Source organism: Pimephales promelas, chromosome 12 (assembly GCF_988280905.1).
Source record: "Pimephales promelas chromosome 12, fPimPro1.hap1.1, whole genome shotgun sequence".
Classification (NCBI taxonomy): Eukaryota; Metazoa; Chordata; class Actinopteri; order Cypriniformes; family Leuciscidae; genus Pimephales; species Pimephales promelas.
The window spans coordinates 15,122,549-15,145,136 of NC_142780.1; the positions used below are offsets into that span (position 1 = coordinate 15,122,549).

Consider the following 22,588-nt stretch of genomic DNA (forward strand, 5'->3'; position numbering starts at 1 on the left):
CAGGACATTTTTGCCCCATGCATCTTAAACTTGGGGGCATCATTTTGGTGGGATTTTTGCCCCTAGCCCCAGCTCATTTCCACGATGGCAGGGGGCAGGGCTCTTTTTCGAGTGCAAGCTGAGGCCCATTCTGTTGCGAGGCCCGTTTCAAGTGAGACGGGTGAAGCCTAGCAAAGGCCAGTACCGTCTATGACATCACACTCCTCTCTGTTTCAGTACATCTCTGTGGAGGAGACGGATGTGCCCCTCCTCTTTCCGCTCTGCTTAGGAACTGGTGGGAAATGTATAATGAATACTAATGAATCCCCACCTCCCTCGACAGGTGTCTTACCTCCACCCCTCTCACTACTAACATCCTGTCCTCTCCTCTCTCTCTCCCCTTCCCTGACAGAGAGGAGTGAGCCGCTGACATGTGATGTGAATTTAACACACACAAGGCTCAGTGGAAACATCCTCTCCACCCTGAGCTCCTTCATTAGAGCTGGTTCTTTAACAGACTGGACGAGTATAATCAGGAAAGCCACTGTGTTCCAGATTTCATCCTTCCAATAAATGATCCAGAAACACAGTTAAAGAGTGAATTAACCGCATCTACCATAAACGCCATAAAAGTATGTATTATTATACACTCAGTCATATATATACAAATACACACACACAAATATATTAGCCTACGCAAACAGACTTGTTAGATGCGATTAATCGATTTTACAGCCTTGAATATTATCATATCATATAGTAATATAATTTATATTAGTAACATTAAAATAAATCCATTTAACCCATGGTTAATCACTCGTTAACTGTGTTTCTGGATCATTTATTGGATTCAGTTATAATGTAATGCAAAATAAGATTAATTTTCATTTCTTTAATTTGAAAAGTAATCAGTCATTATGATTACTTGTAAAGTAATCAATATGATAATTTATTTTATACTTATTTTACTTTTAAAATGTATAACTTTTTTGCATTTACATTAAAATGAGAATCTCAGATGAAGAGGATATTTAATATAAAACATAATTATTTAATGCTTACGCTTTTGGTGTTATGTATTGGTGAGATTGCTGATGTTAAAAAACACTTTTATAACAGATTTATATATCAAACATGGTGTCAACACTTGATTTAAAATACATTTAAATTACCTTTAACAGCAGGTCCAAGTCTAATTGTTATAATTGTATAATGATCAAATTAAAATGTCTTTAGTATTTATTGTGTGAAGCTTGACTGAGCAAGTTAATATGCTAGTAGTAACACTTCGTTTGGATACGGTCTTCCTGGCTGGCAGAGAAGGTAACGGCCTGACATGTGTTTTAATTAAGTTTCTCACTTCAGTGCCCAGATATTTGTGGATGTCAACGCAGCGGTCCATGAAGACAAAATCCGATATGCCGAACACTTCTCCTACAGCAGATAATTAATTCCAAATCTGAGTAACTGCTTTTTGATTTGTTTGTTATGTTCTGCATAAAAGGTCAGAGATTTTGTTTCCCATCAGTTCGCCTTGTAAGTTACAGCAACATTGAGACTCGACGTACAAACAGCACTTACATCCTGTGTAGAGGGTAGAAACCTGTCTTGTGTTGTCTACTCTGTTCCTCTGGAGGAATCAAACGGAGTTGCAAATGAAGACATTCCACATATCTGCCGTGAAATATTGTGACGCAAGATTATTAAAAATAACATTATACGCTGCTGCCACCTGGCGGCTACTTTCCAAACTGATACAAAAATACTCCTGGACATTTTTTGATTGCGTTAAGGTGCGAGCTTTATTTCATGTCGTTTTTGCTTACAACAATGCATTTGAAAGACAAAAAAGTCACAACATTCATTCAGTCATCCCTATTAAATACTAGAGAACATTAATTAAATAATAAGCGAAAAGTATCACATTCTACACTGAACATAGGCTGCTTTATAAATTGTGTTTTTTACATATCAGCTATATAAAATAATAGAAATAGTAACTTGTGGAACATGAAGCTACAATGGCAGGTCATCAGAGGTTCCTAGAAATGAACAGAAAAAACTAATATTTAGGATTTACTGTACTGTGTTAAATTGTTAGTACAATTGCTAGTGCAAAGAAACGCAACAAGTGAAGCATTGAATTGTAAGTGACATTTTGAAGTAGAAAGAATGAAATGGTATTTTCTTGTGAAACATATACTTTAATAATCTTTGAAAAATCTTTTTTTGTGTGTGTGTATAGACATACGGACTGCCATTCATTTTCTCACCTCAGACCCTTTACAGCACATACAGTTCCATAAGATACTCCTTGGGCACGATTCCGATGACCCCTTTTATCTCCCCCACCCACCAACCGAAGATGTCGTACTCCTGCGGGGAAAAAAAAACAGAAAAACCGATAACCGACGTTCATTAAACTCACTCACCGTTGAGGCCAATCAGAGCAGTGACACAATCAGCGAGGTCAAATCTCATAGGTCAACGCCCAGGGGAATGAAAACTGTCAATATATATTGTTCATATTACCCGTTCATCTTCGGGTTTTGCCTCATTTTCTTCTCACACTGTCTCTATCCGTACATCCCCACCCCCTTTTCCCGCACCCCTCCATTCTGTCTGTCTTTCCAAGGCCAATTCAAGGACACAAGGCCCACAGGACCTATAAAGATTACACAAGAGAATGTGAACGGGCGATATATTTCTTATGAAGCACAGCAGATCTGTGAGCCTGAGGACAGAGTCCTTTTCTTTGCATACAAAGACAGATCAGCTCTTCTCCGGCTCATGGAAAAGAGAACCATAAAGATAAGAACCAGATAAGATCTGTCTCTCTTTCTTTATTCCATAATCACAAACAGATCCCACGGTGACATTCACTTCAAAGCTACTAACCCCTGTGTTTTTTTCCTGCCTCTGTTTCACACAGATGCCTTCTAAACTCTGGGGTTATACTGAGGCGGATCTGTCAGGCCACATCGCGATTTCTTTCAAAGAGGAGAACGTTGGGAGGCAGTGAGAGGAGACTGGACTGAAATGGACGTTAGATGCACTGAAAGTGTGTCTGATCTCCACATAAAACTCCAGGAAACTCCATTTCCCAGCAGACCTTTGGATGAACCGGACAAACTGGGGTTCATGGACCCCCACTTAACTGCAAGGGTTTTTAAGGCAGTTAAAGTTAACCTGCATATGATATTGATGATTGATATACAAACACAGAAATATTGAGATTAATTGCAATTATGTTTATTTTTTGACTAGAAGTTCAGTTAACAGTAAGAGGGAAAAAAATATAATTATAAAATCAAATAAAAAATATTCTCAGATATGCTGTAATCTTTATAAAAACTAACTATATTCCAGAAGATATTTAAACATTCTTCACGACAATAAAAAAACCAATTACCATTGCATATTGTTTGCGGTCAGAAAATGTTTTTGAAAGAATAAGTCTTTTATTCTCATCAAGGCTGCATTTATCTGATAAAAATACAGTAAAAACAATAATATTGTGAAATATTATTGCAATTGTAAATGTTTTTTTTTAAATATAATTTATACTGGTGTTGGTAAAGCTGAATTTTCAGCATAATTGCAGTCTTCAGTGTCACATGATCCTTCAGAAAATCATTCTAATATGATGGTTTGGTGCTCAACAAACACTTATTATTATTATCAATGCTGAAAACAGCTGTGCTGCTTAATACTATGATAAACATTTTTTTCAGAATTCTTTGATGAATATAAAGTTCAAAAGAACAGTGTTTATTTGAATTAGATATATTTTGTAACATTCATGTCTTTACTGTATTCACTTTTGATTAATTGAATGCATCCTTACTGAAAAAAAAGTTTTAATTTCTTAAAAATAAAATATCACTCACCCAATACTTTTTGGACGGTATTGTAATTTCAGATTATTTTGTTAATTTTCTTACAAATCACAATTAATGTTTCTCACACAATATAAACAGATGTATATGCTTTGAAATATATAGTTGCCTTTATATTTTAGGAAGAGGGGGGTCCTATAAAAAGCATTAAAGGGATAGTTCACTTTGAAATTAATTTTATGCTTTAGCTTAACTCGGGCATCCAAGATGTAGGTGTCTTTGTTTCCACAGTATTTTCAATTTTGATATTTTTAGGTCAAACCGTTCTTGTCTGTCAGTCATATAATGGAGGTATATGGGGTCCAACTCAAAGAGCATGCACAGAGAAGTCCAAATTAAACACGATTTAATGATTCGTAAATGTAAGCTGATGACCTCAGACACGAAACGAGCGGTTTGTGTGAAAAAATTTACAGTAGTTATATCGTTTTTACTTCTTGTAATCACAGCCCCGGAAGTGATCTCTCGTGCGTATACGTCACTCATTGTTTACACAGACATTTCAGAAGTGTTACCTTTCACTGTGAAGATCTAAACATATTTAGATATACAGGAAATTGCAATGGAAGACAATTTCGATATATCAACAGACAACGTTGATTTTTTTTTTTTTTTGCAACCGCGCTAGAGATCACTTCTGGCACTTTCCGGCGCTTGCGCAGACTGAAGCGCCCGTGCCTTCAGATCACTTGGACATGGCTGTGGTTACAAGAGGTAAAAATTATATGAATACTGTTCGTTTTCTAACACAAACCGCTCGTTTCGTGTCTTAGACCATCAATGTGTACTTGCATTTACGAGTCATTAAATCATGTTTAATTAGGACTTCTCTGTGCATGCTCTTTGATGTGGACCCCATATACCTCTATTATATGACAAACAGACAAGAACGGTTTGACCGAAAATATCAAAATTGAAAAAAACTGTGGAAACAAAGACACCTACATCTTGGATGCCCTTGAGGTAAGCTAAAACATATCAAAAATTAATTTCAAAGTGAACTATCCCTTTATTTATATTGGCATTAAAAAAAGAAAATCCCAGGGTTACTCGACTATCTTGCAAAGACAGAACACAGTAACACATTTTGTCAAAACGTAGTTATGACTGAATAGGATCTCTTAAACTATGATCTGTCCTGAGACAGATGAGTTTGGCACGGGAAAGATGTTCAGATCCCTTTTAGTTTTAATGTAGTTACTGTGCTTTGCTTCTATATAGAGAGGCCCCAGGCTGCGAATCTGCAACCTCATCTGTGTTTCTGCAAAGGTTCCCACATAAACACGGTCTCTCGTTTGATGCTCCTGAAAAGAACGGGTCCGGCTACAGTGAAACCCTGAAACATCTCAATCCCGCATACTCTTACTGACAGTTAAGGCCCTTTCTCTCTCTGACATTCAAGTCTTTGATCTCCCCAAAGCTGACAAGACACTCACTGCTCATCTACCTTCATCCTTCACCCCACTATCGGAGAAAAAAGCCTCTCTCTGTAAGGCTCGGAAAGAGCAATGAGGTTTGAATCATACCCCATCTGAAGTTAAATATGAAGTTTGTGGGCCCCTACTTGACCCCGGCAGCCTAAGTGATTCCTGCTGTATAAAGTATAGTGCTCAGCTCCGGCCAGCAAACCTCTTACTGCCTGCGTCCACGTAACTGTCTATAAAACACAGGTCTGGTTATGCAGCTGCTGACAGCTGCCGCAGACACACACACTGTAATGGAGAGCGCCGACTGTCCTCAATGTGCACCATCCTCCTCGCAAGACTAAAAAGAAATGGAAAAACTTGCTGAAAGACCATAGGGTTCAATAAATCTTCCTTTAACTATCTGTAAAGCTTAAGATGTGTAGAGTATAACTTAAAATATATTACATTTATACATTCAAAATAAGTCAGGACTGTAGATCAAGTTGTTTTTAAACTGCTTGTTTTCAGACTTTTCTATCAACAGAACGTTGGTGTGTTAAAATACAGTTTAAATCTTGATTTAATAAGAATTATTACCTCTGATTAATTCAGAGTTACTATTTTGTAATATATTATCATTAATTTAAAAACTTTACAGTCATCCAGGGGCCCCTTGGTAGTTTGATGGGCCACCATAACCGATATGTTCTGTGTTCTGTTCGATATGCTGTGTCAAACGATTAATCACGATTAATTGCATCCAAAATAAAAGTTTGTGTTTACATAATATATGTGGGTGCACTTTATATATATATATATATATATATATATATATATATATACATACAAAATAATTATACACAAATACACACATATGCATGTATATCTAAGAAAAAAATATCATTTATATAGAAAGTATTGATATTTATATATAATATAAATTATATATAAATCTATAAACAGTATATACATGAAAATATTTCTTAAATATATACAAGCATGTGTGTGTATTTATATAAAATAATTATACACAGTGCACCCACATATATTATGTAAACACAAACTTTTATTTTGAATGTGATTGATTGCGATTAATCGTTTGACAGCCCTAATTTTAACATTGCAATACATTTTAACAAAACAATACATTTCATGTTTTTTTTATATCACACATTTTAATAAATACAATTTTCATATTTTTTATTAATTAATTAAATGTTTTTTTATATCACACCTTTTAATAAAAAAAATATATGTAAATATAAATACGTACAGCATATGTATTTACACACACACACACACGCATATATACACACACACACACACACACACACACAAATATCACACAATTTTAGGCTATTTGTGTTAAAATGTAGGCTATAGCATTCTTTATATTTTAAAAATAAGTGTGTTTTTTTTTTTTTTTTTGCAAAAGTGACATTCAGGAGTCTGTGGCATCAAGTCATTTGAAAACTCCTGCTGTACATAATTGCAGTTACGCAAGTAGAGATAAAAGTGCAATGTGTTAAGGAGCACGATTGACACACCTCATCCCACACAGGCTGCCAGATACAGGGCAGTTGTCCGGGCTGTGTGAAACGAGACAGGAAGTGCACATGTGAAAGCTTCCTGTAGCCGTCCTTTGATACAGACACACCTCACTGACAGAGCAGCGTCTGGTGCCGTGTGTGTGCGAATATGTGCGCACGCAGGAGGCTCAGATTAGAAGGCGAGTGTGACAAATAAGTCTGCAACAGGAAAGCAATGCAGACCTCACACTCCGCCAACATGGCCACACACACGGCGCCCGCCATGCAAGGTCACAATATAGACTTCAGAATACAGCTACATTACTGTTTAGCAGACCAAACGAGTACCCTAAAGGTCATTTACATATAATTTACTACAAGATGAATAATTAAAATCCTGCATTATTAAAATAAAGCTATTATGCCATATTCAGCTGAAATGATGCGGGTCTTTGAGGTTTACAATGCTGCTGGACCCCAGACGGACCATGTGACGCACTATTTTGACCAAGCATCATTTACAGCACACACTGGCCTGCTTTGAAAAGAAGAGAGCTTGGTGTGTGTGATTTAGGGCCCGACACCTCCCCCTGGTCTGATGGTCAATACCCTTTCAGAGCCACTGAGGGTCTGGACAGGGGGGTAAATGGGGGGGTGTTAGACTTGCAGCTGCTGCATGGCCAAGGGGAAGGAGGTAGGCCACTAATAGCCCCACTGGCCCGTTCCCCAGACTGCTCTGAATGGCCTGTGAGCCACAGCTGGACACTAAACCCACACCAGCTTTACGGTCATCCGCAACCATGGCTGAAGGAAGGGGGGAAGGGGCTACGCTACAAAAGACAGCCTGCAATATTCACGGTGAGCCAAAGCCGTGCAGTACCCATAAAATAGCAGCAATACAACACACAGCATCACTGGACTGTGGATCTTTCCTAACATATTTGGCCAATGTGCTGGGTTTATGCTCATCTCTTTTATGAAGTGCAATCCATTTCAAGTATATTTCATATTATATGCAATGCTTTTTACAATTTCAATCTCACCCCAAACAAACCTGAAAGTGTAACAATCAATAAAATTAGGACATAAATTAAAAATAATAGTAAGAATTACATATAATAATATATAAAATGATTAAATATAAAAAAGTCACTCCACTGTTGAACATCATGATCAGTTGCTCAAACCTGAAGCCTAAAAAGCAAATCAATTACTCTTCCAAAAGGCAAGTTTCCTTTTGTTGATGAAGCGTGCGTCCTTACTAACTCTAGGCACAAGATGGCAGACTTGCTCTGAAAAACCCAGTCACCCCTGGATCCCATTCAGACCATATTCTGTCATTTTCTGACAGCCTGCTGACTTTTAACAGAATGAGATAATTTCCCCATTGGCATGCTTTATATATCCATTACAAATTATGGATTTTTAGCCACTGGCGAAATTGAATGTCATCTCTATTTCTCCTGAAGATACATTATCTTGCTACTGCACATTCCTGTGTCTCTAGTAAAATGAATTTAAATAAATTGGGTAGAATTATGGAAAGCTGCATTCAGCAGTTCTTTCTGTCAGCTTCTTTCCCGTGTAATCACTTCTGGAGACCTAAACTTTCACCATTACTTAATGGATCGCACTAGATGACATCATATAGGCTTCAGAACACGTGTTCATATCAGCCCTTAAAAAAAATCTTAGATGAAGCCATCAGGCCGCTTGAAAATGTCATGTTTGCTGCAGAGAGAAATCAGAGATGATTTTACTCTGAATCCTCTATTTACCAATTATTTAAAAAAACAAATTACATTAACGTATAAAACCCTTTGTTCTAGTCGGTGGCAGACAACAGCATATGTGGTGGTGACAGTATATTATATATATATATATATATATATAATAAGATTATATTGTATAATTATATTCGGTGTAGCGCACTATCCCAAGTCTACAGCCCTCCACTTCTATCACTATCAGTTCCAATGAAGAACACAAAAATGCTAAACACAATCAAATACTGTTGATTTAAAAAGTATAGTCAGTGTAGGAGCATTTAAAAATCGCTCAGTCTTGATGCAATAAATATTCCTCTGACTTATATAACAAGCTCGTGTGCCAATAAGAAGCCGAGCCCCATACAGTTTACATCCTAGAATCAAAGTTACACTTATTTCTTTGTCCCATCTATTCATTTATACAAAAATACATTAAAATGTAATTCACACATACACTGACACTTTTTTATAGTAAGGAATTTTTAATTAATGTATTAAAAATTCATTTTGAAAATATCAGGATGATAAAACTGTCCCGATATATCCTAATGGAAAAAAAAGAATGATATTCTTAAAAAGAAAACCTAATTAATGGGACAGTTCGTAATTCAAAATCTATCAAACCTCCAGAACCTTCTGTCCCAAACATTCTTCTGTGGATAAAAGATTTTTTTTTTGGTCTGTCCAGTGGACGTCTAAGGTCAACACAGGTTTGGAGCAACATGAGGGTGAACTAGTTTATGCAGTTTGGCTTTATTTAAAACAATTTAACAAAATCATAAATCAATAAATAAATACTGCTTCATATTTTTTAAAACTTGTGTCAACAAAATCAAAGATATGTGGTGCAAACAACAAACAGGAAATGATATCAGAGGAGACTCATGCAGATCTAAATGACTGTGTGTCAAGGTCAGTCTTTTAAATAACAAAAAGGCATGGTAAGTTCAAGTTGTAAAATGTCATGTCATGTGGTGCAACTACTCAAATATATATATATATATATATACACACACACATTCATATGAGATACACATACACACACACACACACACACATATATATATATATATATATATATATATATATATACAGTATATACCGTATATATATATATATACACACACATGTATGTATATATATATATATATATATATATATATATATATATATATACATATGCATATATATTATACAAACAAAAACTTATTTTGCTTATACAAAAACTCGATTTGACAGCCCTAATATTAGTATGTATATATTTATTGATGGTGACACCACATGATATTTTTAGTCATTAAATTAGTCATTAAACATGGTATTTAATAACTTGAAAATGGTATTAAAGTTTTCCAAAACCATCAAGAATACAAAGAATATATTTAGAATAATTTGGCCTAATAATGTGGTTAGATCATGGACACTTATAGTGCATCACTGTCCCAAAAAGGTCTTCAGGACACAGATGATATTAAAACACCACCAATACCTCAAAACCCCTCTTTCTGAAATAAGATCGCAAGAACACGACTCTAATTTAAGATTTCCATTTGCTACTCTAAAGGGCAACAGTGCTAAGTAGACAAAATGCAAGATAGCGAGTTTGTTTCTGGGAACGGATCAGCCCGATCTGTTTTAAGTAGCCCTGAGAGGTATTGAGCTAATTCTGTTAGCCAGGTACAAACCCCACAGGCAGAACCCAGATCTGCACAGCCTGCCTATGCATCGGAGCTGACAGGTAGGGGAAGTTTTTAACCAAACTCACTTCTACACCACACCTGGTACGAATAGAGGGGTGGATTCAGCGTTTCCTGAGAACACAGACTGCCATTACAGCCATAAATAGTGACAGGCTGAGATGTGTATATGCTAAAGGTCTGCATACGATTGCCCTTACAGAACATGGCGTTGAGCAGTCTACCATCACTGAAATACCCCTACACACACACACACACACACAAACGCACGAGCTCCGAATGGGCAGACATGGAGAGGGGTGACAGAATACCACTGGCTGCCAGACTGCCCAGCTCAGGGCCAAGAGCACTAAAACGGTTTCCGTAGTGACAGGACTAATCCCATCACCGTGCACAGAGAGAGGGTGTATTTAGCTTAGAAACCCCACTGCCGAGCACACGAGACACCGAAACGATCCTTTTACATCTGACTCATATGTGTTAACCAGATGTCACAGCAATTTTTTTTCAACATTTTTTTTTTGTTGCAAATTCATGTTTTCCTGCTGACGTCTAACAGGGCAGGGTAATAAACATTATTTCTGTCCTCGATCACGTGGGTCCCGTCTAACCTTGCTGAGGATGTAGACTGTGTCTCCTCTTTTGAAGGACAGCTCATCGGGGTGTTCGCCAGCACAATCCCACAAGCCCTGGAAGAAGTTTTCATAGTCTGTGCTCTTGTTCACTGCTGCAGGGGCTGGAATAATAGAAGATTGAATCAATTATTGAATTAATGAAGGAAGAATAGAGATCATTTGTGATGGCATTTCAAAACCCTATACACTTTCAACCTATGCATCACAAAATGTTTATGATGAGCTGTAAAAATGGTGATTGTGGGGTTTGTGGGTTTGGTCTCTGGACACAGAGATCTTATTGTCCATGCATGTACACTTTTCAAAGGTTCACTAATTTGGGTTTAGTAAGATTCTTTTGAATAAATGTTGAAAGTCTCACTAAAAATGCCTTTATTTGACCAAAATACAGTAAAAACTGTAATATTGTGAAATATTATTACTATTTAAAATAACTGTTTTCTGTTTTAACTTCAAGATATTTTAAAAGGTAGTTTATTCCTGTGATGGCAAAGCTGAATTTTACAGAAATCATTCTAATATGCTTATTTGGTGCTCAAGTAACATTTCTTATTATTATCAATGTTGAAAACAGCATTGCTGCTTCATTTTGTGGAAACCATGATGCATATTTTTCAGGATTCTTTAAAGTGATGACCTAAAAAAATGAACATTTTGTCAACATTTCCCTGACAACAACTTGAAGGGAGCCATTTACTTTCATAGTATGAAAAAAAAAATACTGTGGGAGTCAATGGGGTCCATCAACTGTCTAGTTACCAACATTCTTCAAAATATCTTCTTTTGTGTTCAACAGAAACAGGTAACAAATACAGGTTTGAAACAACTTGAGGGTGAGGAAATGTTGACAAAATCTTCTTTTTGGGTGAATTATCCAACGTTATCTCACGAGTCGACCAATTCGTACGAATTCGTACGAGTGATTAAAAAGTGGCTAATTCGTATTAATTCATGCGACCACACTCGTACGAATTCGCACGATTTGTCCAAACCCATGTGATGGGTAGGTTTAGGGGCGGGGTCAGGGGTAGGTCATTCGTACGAATTCATACGAATTGGCCAATTCGTAAAATATGTACGATTTAGCAAAAACGAGTGAGGTCGTACGAATTGTTACGAATTAGCCACCTCGTAAAATTCGTACGAATTCTCGTGAGATCAGGTTGGAATTATCCCTTTAATGAAAAAGGTTAAAAAAAAAACAATAACATTTAGTTGAAATATTTGGTAACATTATGCATGCCTTTACTAACACTTTTGATCAATTTAACGCGTCCTTGCAGAATAAATGTATTAATTTCCTTAAGAAAAAAAAACTCAAACTGACCACAAACTTTTAGTGAAAAAAGAGTTTCTCTACATGCAATGGTGTTTGGTATATGTCAATTGATCTTCAACATGAGTTACACCAATTATTGTTTGATCTCTTATGTAAATACTTTCATATGGTACTATACACATTTAATGTATGGCTTAAAGTGTCCCTGCTATGTTTTTTTCTATCCACCAAGGGGTCCTTGGTTAAAGACCCCCCAGAGTAAGGTTTTTTATGGCTCAGAAAGGTCCACTAGTGGGCAGCAGAGTGTACAACTTGCTGAGCTGTGGCTCCTGACAGATGGGATGAAACTAATAAACCCTCTAATGAAAGACCCCTCACAAGTTAATGTAACCTTTGAAGACATATTTGTTGGAAGTTAACACACATATTTCATCCACAATGGTTTAGTTTCAAGACATTAAATAAGAGACTGTAACTTATATAAAACGATTTTGAGTGTAAGTTTCAGTCGCTTATTTTCTGTCTCGAAACTAAAACATTGTGGATGAAATATGTTAAACTGGTCTTTCAGGTAGATTTGCTCTTGGGTTTACAATTACCCCCTCTTGCTCTTGGTGTAGAGCATTATTTGTTCATATTTACTAATCTATAATGTCTGCCCAAAGGCTGCACCATGAGTGGGTGTTCAAGAAAAGTGCTTTCATACAGAAAAAACCCCTAAAGGTAAATATCTTGCACCAGACTTTATAGCTGGCAGATTCCCAGCTATGCTGATTTGGCAGATTATTATAATTATTTTCTAAATATAACCATACCCACTGCTGCTTTTAAGATTTTATTCAGGGCTGCGTCTTAAACAACCGAATTAGTGTTAAACTTACTGCAGTGGTCTGGTATCAGTAGTTATATAAATGCATCCACTTTTCAGGATTTTAAAACATTATGGGAAAAAAGACGACAACAAATACTAATAAAGAACATTCATATGATAATCTTGCTCTCCAGGATCTATGAATCCTGTTTTCCCTCCATTATGGCTCTGTCTAGTGCTCTAGCTGGCCTCCTCCCCTGAGCATCTGTCACAAGATCCTGCCTCAGCCATCGTTTCTGTCAGCAGGACTTCCTGTGCTGTGAGCCTGGAGCAGAGGGCCATAGTGGGCCACAGTGCACCAATGGAGTCAGCTTCCTGCCAGTGCCTACCAACCCCTGCCCAGTGCCCAGCACCCAGCAGGATACATGCTTCCCCCACACAGGGACAGAAAAAAACACTGAACCATTTTTAAATAAAAATTGCAAGAGTATTGTAGAGTATAGCATTTGTCTCACCAATCAGCACAAATATGTCAAACTAAATATCATTACTCTAAGAAACAATCAATAAAAATTCCAAGGCTGTTCCTGAAGGCAGTTCCTGTGGTTCAGAAAACCTTCCCACTCCAATCATCAGTGTTACTTTACCATCTAACCTCCCAAGTCCATATGTACCCGCAATATCCATTCCCTCTCTTTCCACTTACCATCTTTTGCTGACACTTAAAGACCTCTCTCTCTCTCTCTCCATACTAAGACTGTGTTTGTGTTTGACCCCCTTTCGCCTTCAGAACTGCCTTAATTCTAAGTGGCATTGATTCAACAAGTTGCTGAAAGCATTCTTTAGAAATGTTGGCCCATATTGATAGGATAGCATCTTGCAGTTGATAGAGATTTGTGGGATGCACATCAAGGGCATGAAGCTCCCATTCACAGCCCAAAGATGCTCTATTGGGTTGAGATCTGGTGACTGTGGTGACCATTTTAGTACAGTGAACTCACTATCATGTTCAAGAAACCAATTTGAAATGATTCAAGCTTTGTGACATGGTGCATTATCCTGGTGGAAGTAGCCATCAGAGGATGGGTACATGGTGGCCATAAAGGGATGGAAATGGTCAGAAACAATGCTCAGGTAGGCCGTGGCATTTAAACAATGCCCAATTGGCACTAAGGGGCCTAAAGTGTGGCAAGAAAACATTCCCCACACCATTACACCACCACCACCAGCCTGTACAGTGGTAACAAGACATGATGGATCCATGTTCTAATTCTGTTTACACCAAATTCTGACTCTACCATCTGAATGTCTCAACAAAAATCGAGACTCATTAGACCAGGCAACATTTTTCCAGTCTTCGACTGTCCAATTTTGGTGAGCTCTTGCAAATTGTAGCCTCTTTTTCCTATTTGTAGTGGAGATGAGTGGTACCCGGTGGGGTCTTCTGCTGTTGTAGTCCATCCGCCTCAAGGTTGTGTGTGTTGTGGCTTCACAAATGCTTTGCTGCATACCTCGGTTGTAACGAGTGGTTATTTCAGTCAAAGTTGCTCTTCTATCAGCTTGAATCAGTCGGCCCATTCTCCTCTGACCTCTAGCATCAACAAGGCATTTTCGCCCACAGGACTGCCACATACTGGATGTTTTTCCCTTTTCACACCATTCTTTGTAAACTCTCCAAATGGTTGTGTGTGGGGAAATCCCAGTAACTGAGCAGATTGTGAAATACTCAGACCGGCCCGTCTGGCACCAACAACCATGTCACGCTCAAAACTGCTTAAATCACCTTTCTTTCCCATTCTGACATTCAGTTTGGAGTTCAGGAGATTGTCTTGACCAGGACCACACCCCTAAATGCACTGAAGCAACTGTCATGTGATTGGCTGAAACTGAACAGGTGTATGCCTCTATAATCCTTTAGGTGAGTGTGTGTGTATATATATATATATAAAGTTGGAGAGACAAATGATAGCCACCCTGGCAGATCTGGGTATATATATTTGGTGTTATGGGACAGCAGGGCAGGTAGGGGATGGACAGGCCTGCTGACCCAGTGGTAATTACCTGTCATAGGGGTGGAAGGTGGTAGAGGTTTGTTGGCCAGGGGTAGGGCCACTGCTTTTTTAGCAGGCTGGGGTTCATCTTCCTCTGAGAGGGGGAGAATAAATGTTCCAGTTAGAGCGAAGAGCAATATACCATATTCATAATTTCTGTGGACATTTTCCACCACATTCATAGGGGAATGAGATTCGCCATGAGATTTTTTACATTAATATTTATGTTGACTATCAACATCAAAAATCATATACCGGTAATATAATATAATATAATATAATATAATATAATATAATATAATATAATATAATATAATATAATATAATATAATATAATATAATATAATATAATATAATATAATATAGGCCTGGTTTCACAGACAGGGCTTGGATTAAGCCTTAGTTTAATTAGAACATTTAAGTGGCTTCATAAATGTGCATTAGATAAAAGAATTAAAGGTGTGCATCTTGAGACAAAACAATAGCACTAACATATTTTAAGATAATGTTAGTGCAAGTTGCTATCCATTAAAACAGCTCAAATATGCATTTATTCCAGGACTAGGCTTAATCCTCGTCTGTGAAACCAGGGGAATAATATAATAATATAATATAATAATTATCAGATAAATACACAAACAAATGAAGAGTTCAGATGCAAAAGCCTCTAAATGCCATTTGAAATTTTCTTCTTTAATGATGATTTTTATCAAACTTGTATATTTAAGTTTAGTAATTTCACTTAAATAATGATTAATAGGTAATTATCATTGCCATTTAAGTGAAATCACTGAACTTAAATATACAAGCTTGATAAAAATGATCATTCTAGAAGAAATTTTCAAATGGCACTTAGAGGCTTTTGCATCTGAACTCTTCAAATATGAAATTTAAGTGCAAACCAGGAAGTTCTTCATAGATGTCATCATCGATAATTTCAGGCATGGTTGATTGGGTTTGGGATACAGATAAGCAGTCATCATACTCTTCTTCATCTTCCGGAATGATTCCACCCATGTCTGAGTGTGAAAACCAATATACAAGACATTATGCATTTGTGCAAAAAAAAAAAAGGACACCTGCAAGAACAAGTTTGATTGAGGGTGTTTTTATGATGAAGACTCCTACCTTTAATCAAAAAGTCAATGTGCTCCACCCACTCTTTAGCTTCTTTCTCAGACGCAGCACAGAACTGTAGCAAAAATAAATGTTTTACGAGATAACTATCTGATGATAAGAATAAACACTGCATGTTTTACATGAAATGAGAGGTGACCAACCTGATACACACGCTTGTCTGGAGCTGAGATCTCAAAGCAGCAATCTCGCTTTGCATCTTTCCGCAGGGTGTTGTTCAGTCTGACAGTGTATCCGACAATATTAAACCCTCCCTTCTGCTGTTTATCTAGTGAACATTAGTGCAGATTATTGAATGATACGATTTAAGAAAAGAGAAATTGAATTCAGGAGTGCATTTAATTGGTGACGACCAATGTTGGGAGTAATGCATTACAAGTTATGGGAGTTGCGTAATCAGATTACTTTTTTTCAAGTAACTAGTAAAGTAATGCATTTATTTTAAATTTACAACAAAATAGGACCTTAATGCGCCTCAAAATATAGTTACGTTTTCAAATAAGTAATGCAAGTTCCCATTTATTGACTGACTCCTCTCCAGTCCCCATGTTGTGAGCACAGTATAAACCTGATGGTTATTGTAGTTTAGACTAAATGTGAGCAGATCTCACTTGTACAAATCAGTATTCCTCAAAATGGAAAATAAAATATGTTAAATTACAAAAATATACTTTATGCATTTAATCTCACTTTATTAACCAATATCTTTGCTGCTGTCCTTTGGTAATCCAATTCAACAATACTAATAAGTAAATAATTTTAGATAAACATCTCATTTGGGTTTCATTTTTTTTTATTGCTTAAATAAGGCCCTGTCCCTAATGGCACCTTAAACACTCGCGGTCCTACTCTGAGTCCGCACTTTCGTGACGTAACACCACTTTGACTATTTGGAAGAAGTCTGCTGCCAGTTGTAAATCTTCTAGTAGCTGTGCCAAGCCAAAACATTGTTGAAATATTTTCTCCCGTTGCTTTTATGGACTTTCTATCTATGGGCTTCTCCCATAGACAGTAAAAGGCTTCTCCCTCCACTTTATGCCTCCCTGTCTCCCCGATTGCCTCGTAGACGGTAAAAGATTGCCCACGAGCTTCTCTTCCTGTCTATACGGTACTGATTGTGCGAGAGAAAGTTGCATAGTGATGACGCAATCGTTAGACTATTTTTCACAAAAACGACATCTACGGGGCCATAACGTAAGATACAAAGTAATGGAGCGTTTTATAGATTGTCGTGTTTCTTTAGAAATAAATGATGAATGGCTGAATGTTCCTGAATGGCTGCACAGCTGACACGTTTGTTTGAGCTGCACCCTCTACTGTACAAGAGTGAATTTGCATTTCCATCATCCTGAGGCTTACTCATTTCACTTTTGGTTTGAGAGGGGCCTTTACATTTGCCAAAATTAAAACTGCTTTTGGTAGTTAAAAAACAACAACAAGCAAGCCCAGCCCAGGCAAGAAAAAGTAATGCAAAAGTTACAAGACACATTACTTGACATTAAAAGTACAACAATAAATCCCTTTTTACGGAGTAGCGCGGTATTGTAATGCATAACTTCTAAAAATTACTTTCCCAACACTGGTTTCAACACATCATAATAGTAGTTTTCCAACCTTTTTCACTGCCATAGTAGTAGAATATGTTGTTACTTAAGGCGCACCACCTCTTCTGCCACTCATTGCCAAAGAAGCTGTGATCTGTAAGTCAAATGGAGGTTATTTTTTTCTACGTCAACAACTGGTTTGTGATCACAGTAAGGTTACTTACCTTTTCGGCGCTTCTCCAGGTAGCCACTCTTTAAAACAGATTGGAGTTCTTGAGCTGGCACCGCAGGACACTGTTGAACACCTGATTTCAACAAACAGAAACAGAACTTTATTAAATCTTTACTTCTGAGCAGCAAGGAATCCACAAAGAGAAGCACCTGTCTTCACAACAAATTTAATACATTTGCTAAAGGCAACCAGAAAGCTACTTCCACCCCCTTTAGGTTTAAAAATCAAAGGTCGATGTCAAGCAAGACTAAAGTTAGCAGAGATTCAAACCCGGATGGACTGGATAGATTACAGCAGTATGTGAACCAGATGCACGGTCTGTTTTCAAAGCAAACCTCCCCTCTCGTTTACACTGCCCTCCCCACTCTTGTGTACACACTACCATTGCATTGCTGAATGAGTGTGAGTGAGCAGAGCAGTGTTATGAATGACACCAGCAATTGTGGAATGTTTGCAATTATATATAAAGTGCTGTCAAGGGAGCATGACACACGCTGACTGTGAAAAGTAAACTAAACACCCTCAGAGCTAGAGCTGATTTCTGATGTCTGGTAGAACAACTGCCAAAGAAAACATAAATCATGTGTTTTTAAATCAGCAAAACAATGGCAAAAAAATAAAAATGATAATAAGAAAATAAGAACACATTGGCACAGAGCATCACTTGATTTTTTTTTCTCCCTTATTGCAAAATAAAAACAAATAAATAAAATAAAACCAGCATATACACTATTGATCTAAAGTTTAGGATTTTTCAGTTAATTGAAAACATTTCTTATGCTCACCAATGCTGCATTTATTTGATATTTGATTTTGATATGATATATATATATATATATATATACACACACACACACAAATTAATATATATATATATATATATATATATATATATTCTCTTTGATGACACTTTGCAGCCATTACTCCAGTCATGATTCTTAAAAAAAAAAAAATATTTGAAAATGGTTGCATTGCTAAATTAGGTTTGACACTGGCAATTGAATGTCTTTTTGTCTTTTTTAGGATTTCATGATGAATATAAAGTTTGAAGAACAGCATTTGTCGGAAATAGAAATCTTTTGTCTGATTTTGATCAGTTGATTCCTTGCTGAATGTGTCTTTAAAAATAATCCCAAACATTTGAATGGTAGTGTAACACAAAACAACTGTAAGCCATGACTTAAAACATTCAGGCCTGGTTCCACAGACAGGGCTTATATTAAGCCTTAGTTCAATTCGGACATTCAAGTAGCTTTTAAAAACATGAAAGAAAAACACACTGTGTGCATCTTAAGACAAAACAATGGCACTTTCATAATTTAGGATATGTCAGTCCAAGTTTTTTTCAGTTCAAACAGCTCAAACATGCATTTATTCTGTGACTAGGCTTAAGCCTTGTCTGTGAAACCTGGGATTAATATGAACACCCATGAGCGAACTTTATCCAAGCATCAAATGCGGTTGCTAAAGGCTGCAAATAAATAGTGGCTACATGCTTTGCCTTCATCTTCAGCTATAAAACGAGCTTCCTTTTTATGGGCTGAATGTATAAATAGAGTAAAGACTTACAGCTCTCAGATAAGTTACAGAGGTGAAGCAGCACTCTCAACAAATAAAGCCTGAGAGATGTGCGTGTTCTTTTTTTCATTAGAAGAGATCTCACAAAAAAAAAAGACAAATGCCCTGTATTTACCCAAATAGCGGCATTATCAGTTGCATGAGCTTATAAACTTCACTGGGTTTAGTACATTTGTCCAAAATAAATAGGCTCAAATACGTTTTTGGTTGATCTCCAAATGCAGTTTTGATTCGTATAGGATCTGCAGTGTGCACTAAGAGGCTTCGGTCCCATCTTTGAGCTGAACAGCTGTTCTCTCTGGCAAGCACAGAGCAAAAGGACCAATAAAACACATGAGTGCACTAGATCTGTAAACCTCTTTCTACCATATATTACACACAAACTACTCCCAGCCTGTATCCTACCCTCTTGATTCTGTGAGTTTCAGAACACAATAATCAGATATGTGGCATGACTCAAAAATGATTCGGATGAATTCGATTCCCTTTAATGTAAATTCTACCAACAGCGTTCATTTAGCAGAAGCTAATAAAACAGAAGCCTGAATTGACATTGGATGTGGACGGCATTGTCTGAGCTGCAGACCATAAACCATTTGCTCAGAGACAAAAGAGAGCTAAACCCTTAACGTCTGTGCCTTTAAACCGTTCCTGAGACTGTTGCCAGGTTACATCTGTCTTTACAGCACCTCATTCAGCTTTTGTGTAGTTCTACCACTACTAAAAAATCCTAGACAGGGCATGACAAAAGACTGTCACAATGATACTGTGTTATGACAGCTAAAGCTGCAGAAAAAATGATAAGTGATTCATTCATAACCGGAAAGAGATAGGTTTGTTTCTTAATTTATGTGAATTCTCTACATCCAATCTGTGTGCAGAATAAACTGCCATGATTCTTTTATAATACTCACAATTACAGCATTCTTCAATGAGAGAATTCAAGGGAACAGTAGCTCAGTCACATGATGTTCCTGTCTCAACAGTTTTTGCAGATGCTCCACGCTCTCTTGTAACACTTTTAATATTGCAATAAATCCCACAATTTTACACTCACCATCATAAGCATTTTCATCATCCCTGTCAGTCTGCTCTGAGTGAAGCGATCCTCCGTCGTTGGTGTCCGCTTCGTCAGGCTCTGGGAACTCTTCGTCTCCTATACAACAGAGTCTTCATCAGCATTTCCAAAAAAGAGGCAGCTAGGAGGCCACATTTTCAATCCTCCACCAGAAAAAGACACATTAAATGACACTAAAATGATCTAATCGGATATTAGGCATGTTGCTTGCATAGTGCCTGGGAAGCGAAGCATGTTTGATCCAGTGATCTCCATTTGCATGCAGCATTGAGTGAGCCATGTTGTCTCAATGTTCACTAGAAACTCACTTTGCATAGATTTGGGATATTAATATGGAATTAGAACACTAGTCTGTTTGAATCACATTTTCTGATACGTTTATGTATATTAAAGAGCATATTGATGGGAAAGCAAGAATTATGCACACGTTTGTGGTATAATGTTGAACATGAGCAAAAGCACTTCCTGGTCACGCTGTAATGGGGGTATAATAGTGCAGCTGTAATGTGCATGTGTTTCCTTGCCCACAATGTGCTAAACCATACCCAGCCCTCTACCCACATTTTAACTGTGTAAATGCAAAATAGGAAATAAAAATGCTTCAGGGAACAGTCTTTGTGTGCTAGCGTAAAACTTTTTTTAAGTACTCTTTTCATATGTTCCCATCGCGAGAGAAAAATGTCATTCAAAGATGTTTGCGTGTCATTAAGTAAACAAACTCTCAAATTCACTGATATGTTAACTGCAGCACATAGTAGCCTACCCTATCAGTGGGGAAGTAGGCTACTAGTTCACTTCATCATGCTTGTCTTTTAACCCCTCCCCTAGACACACGCACATTCACAAACACACAAGCACACCAACACTTACGTTTTTCCTTGAAATCTTGTGAGTAGCTGGAACAGAGATCATTAGATTTGTTAAATAATACAACTATATCAGCATAGGGTCAGAAACATATTCAGGTCAACAGTAAATTTTACATAAATCTGCCTCGTACCTCGTTTTCACATCTTTAATGCGCTTGATAAAGGCATCCTTTCTCTCTTTTGCTTTCTTGCTCAGATTCTCCGCCTTTAGGACATCCGTCAAAAAGTTTTCCAGATCTGGAAACAGATTAAGCGTAGCCTCTTCTTGTCATTTTGCACCTTTGAATTCCTCGTCAGAATTACGACTAACGTTATAATTTACCAAACTACTGACAATGATTAGTTTACTAGCAAGCAAAACGTTAGGCATTTTGCTCAAATAAGTTACTCGTTGGCCAGAAACAACCCAACTAAGTGCTTTTGCAACATGGGAACGTTAGCTGGTCAACCAGCTAATGACAGCAACAACAACATCCTGCACCACATCTAATTACGAGCGTAAACAGCTAAGTTAACGTTACCATTTTTAAAAACATCGCTAGCATCATAAACTGGACTTTCCAACAGGTATGTAACCGACTAAAAAAATAAAACGGCACAAAAAAACTGAATTTTAATCTGCGGTTGAAACTTAACATCTATTAAGTTACTTTATAACCGTGTAGACTTAATAACTTAATAGACAACACGTTAAAACACAAAATAAATCTATCCGCACCTGAAAAAAAAAATGAATACTACCTAGCAGTTACTTTATTCTCAAACTACAGGGAAATATCCACAACGTCTATCGGTAGACTAAACTTCCTCTTTTCAGCCAAGTTAATGTAACTTAAACTGGGGTCAAAAAAAGCTATTATAGCTTAATCTGAATGCCCTCGAAACCTAAACGTTCGCTTTATCACCTGTTGTTTTATCCAAATATTGCGATGGTACCTGAAATGAGTGTTGTTAAGTCTTCAGGGATGGACCTCATTGTGTTAAACCGCTTGACCCAGTAGCCTAAGATAGATAGCCTTAGAAACACGGAAGTTAAGTGGACTGTGAGATACGGAAGAAGCGAATGCCTACCCTGCAGAAACCACTAGCTATTCA

The 22,588-nt window shown here is 37.2% G+C and overlaps 1 protein-coding gene across 2 annotated transcripts; it reads right to left on the reverse strand.

The window, feature by feature from the left end:
• Positions 1-1,759: 1,759 nt before the first annotated feature.
• skap2 (src kinase associated phosphoprotein 2) lies at positions 1,760-22,588 on the reverse strand. 2 transcript variants are annotated; one of them, XM_039694471.2, is made up of 13 exons: positions 22,430-22,588; positions 21,625-21,730; positions 21,495-21,520; positions 20,604-20,702; positions 17,961-18,041; positions 17,807-17,890; positions 16,336-16,460; positions 16,184-16,247; positions 15,958-16,074; positions 15,066-15,149; positions 10,891-11,015; positions 2,253-2,355; positions 1,760-2,021 (listed from the first exon to the last, which is right to left on the reverse strand). In XM_039694471.2, exons 1-12 carry the CDS (start codon positions 22,467-22,469, stop codon positions 2,263-2,265), a joined length of 1,044 nt encoding a protein of 347 aa, XP_039550405.2. In that variant the 5' UTR covers positions 22,470-22,588; the 3' UTR covers positions 1,760-2,021; positions 2,253-2,262. The 2 variants fall into 2 exon arrangements, with proteins under 2 accessions (XP_039550405.2, XP_088973674.1); XM_089117548.1 differs by lacking the exons at positions 1,760-2,021; positions 2,253-2,355 and adding an exon at positions 4,850-5,642.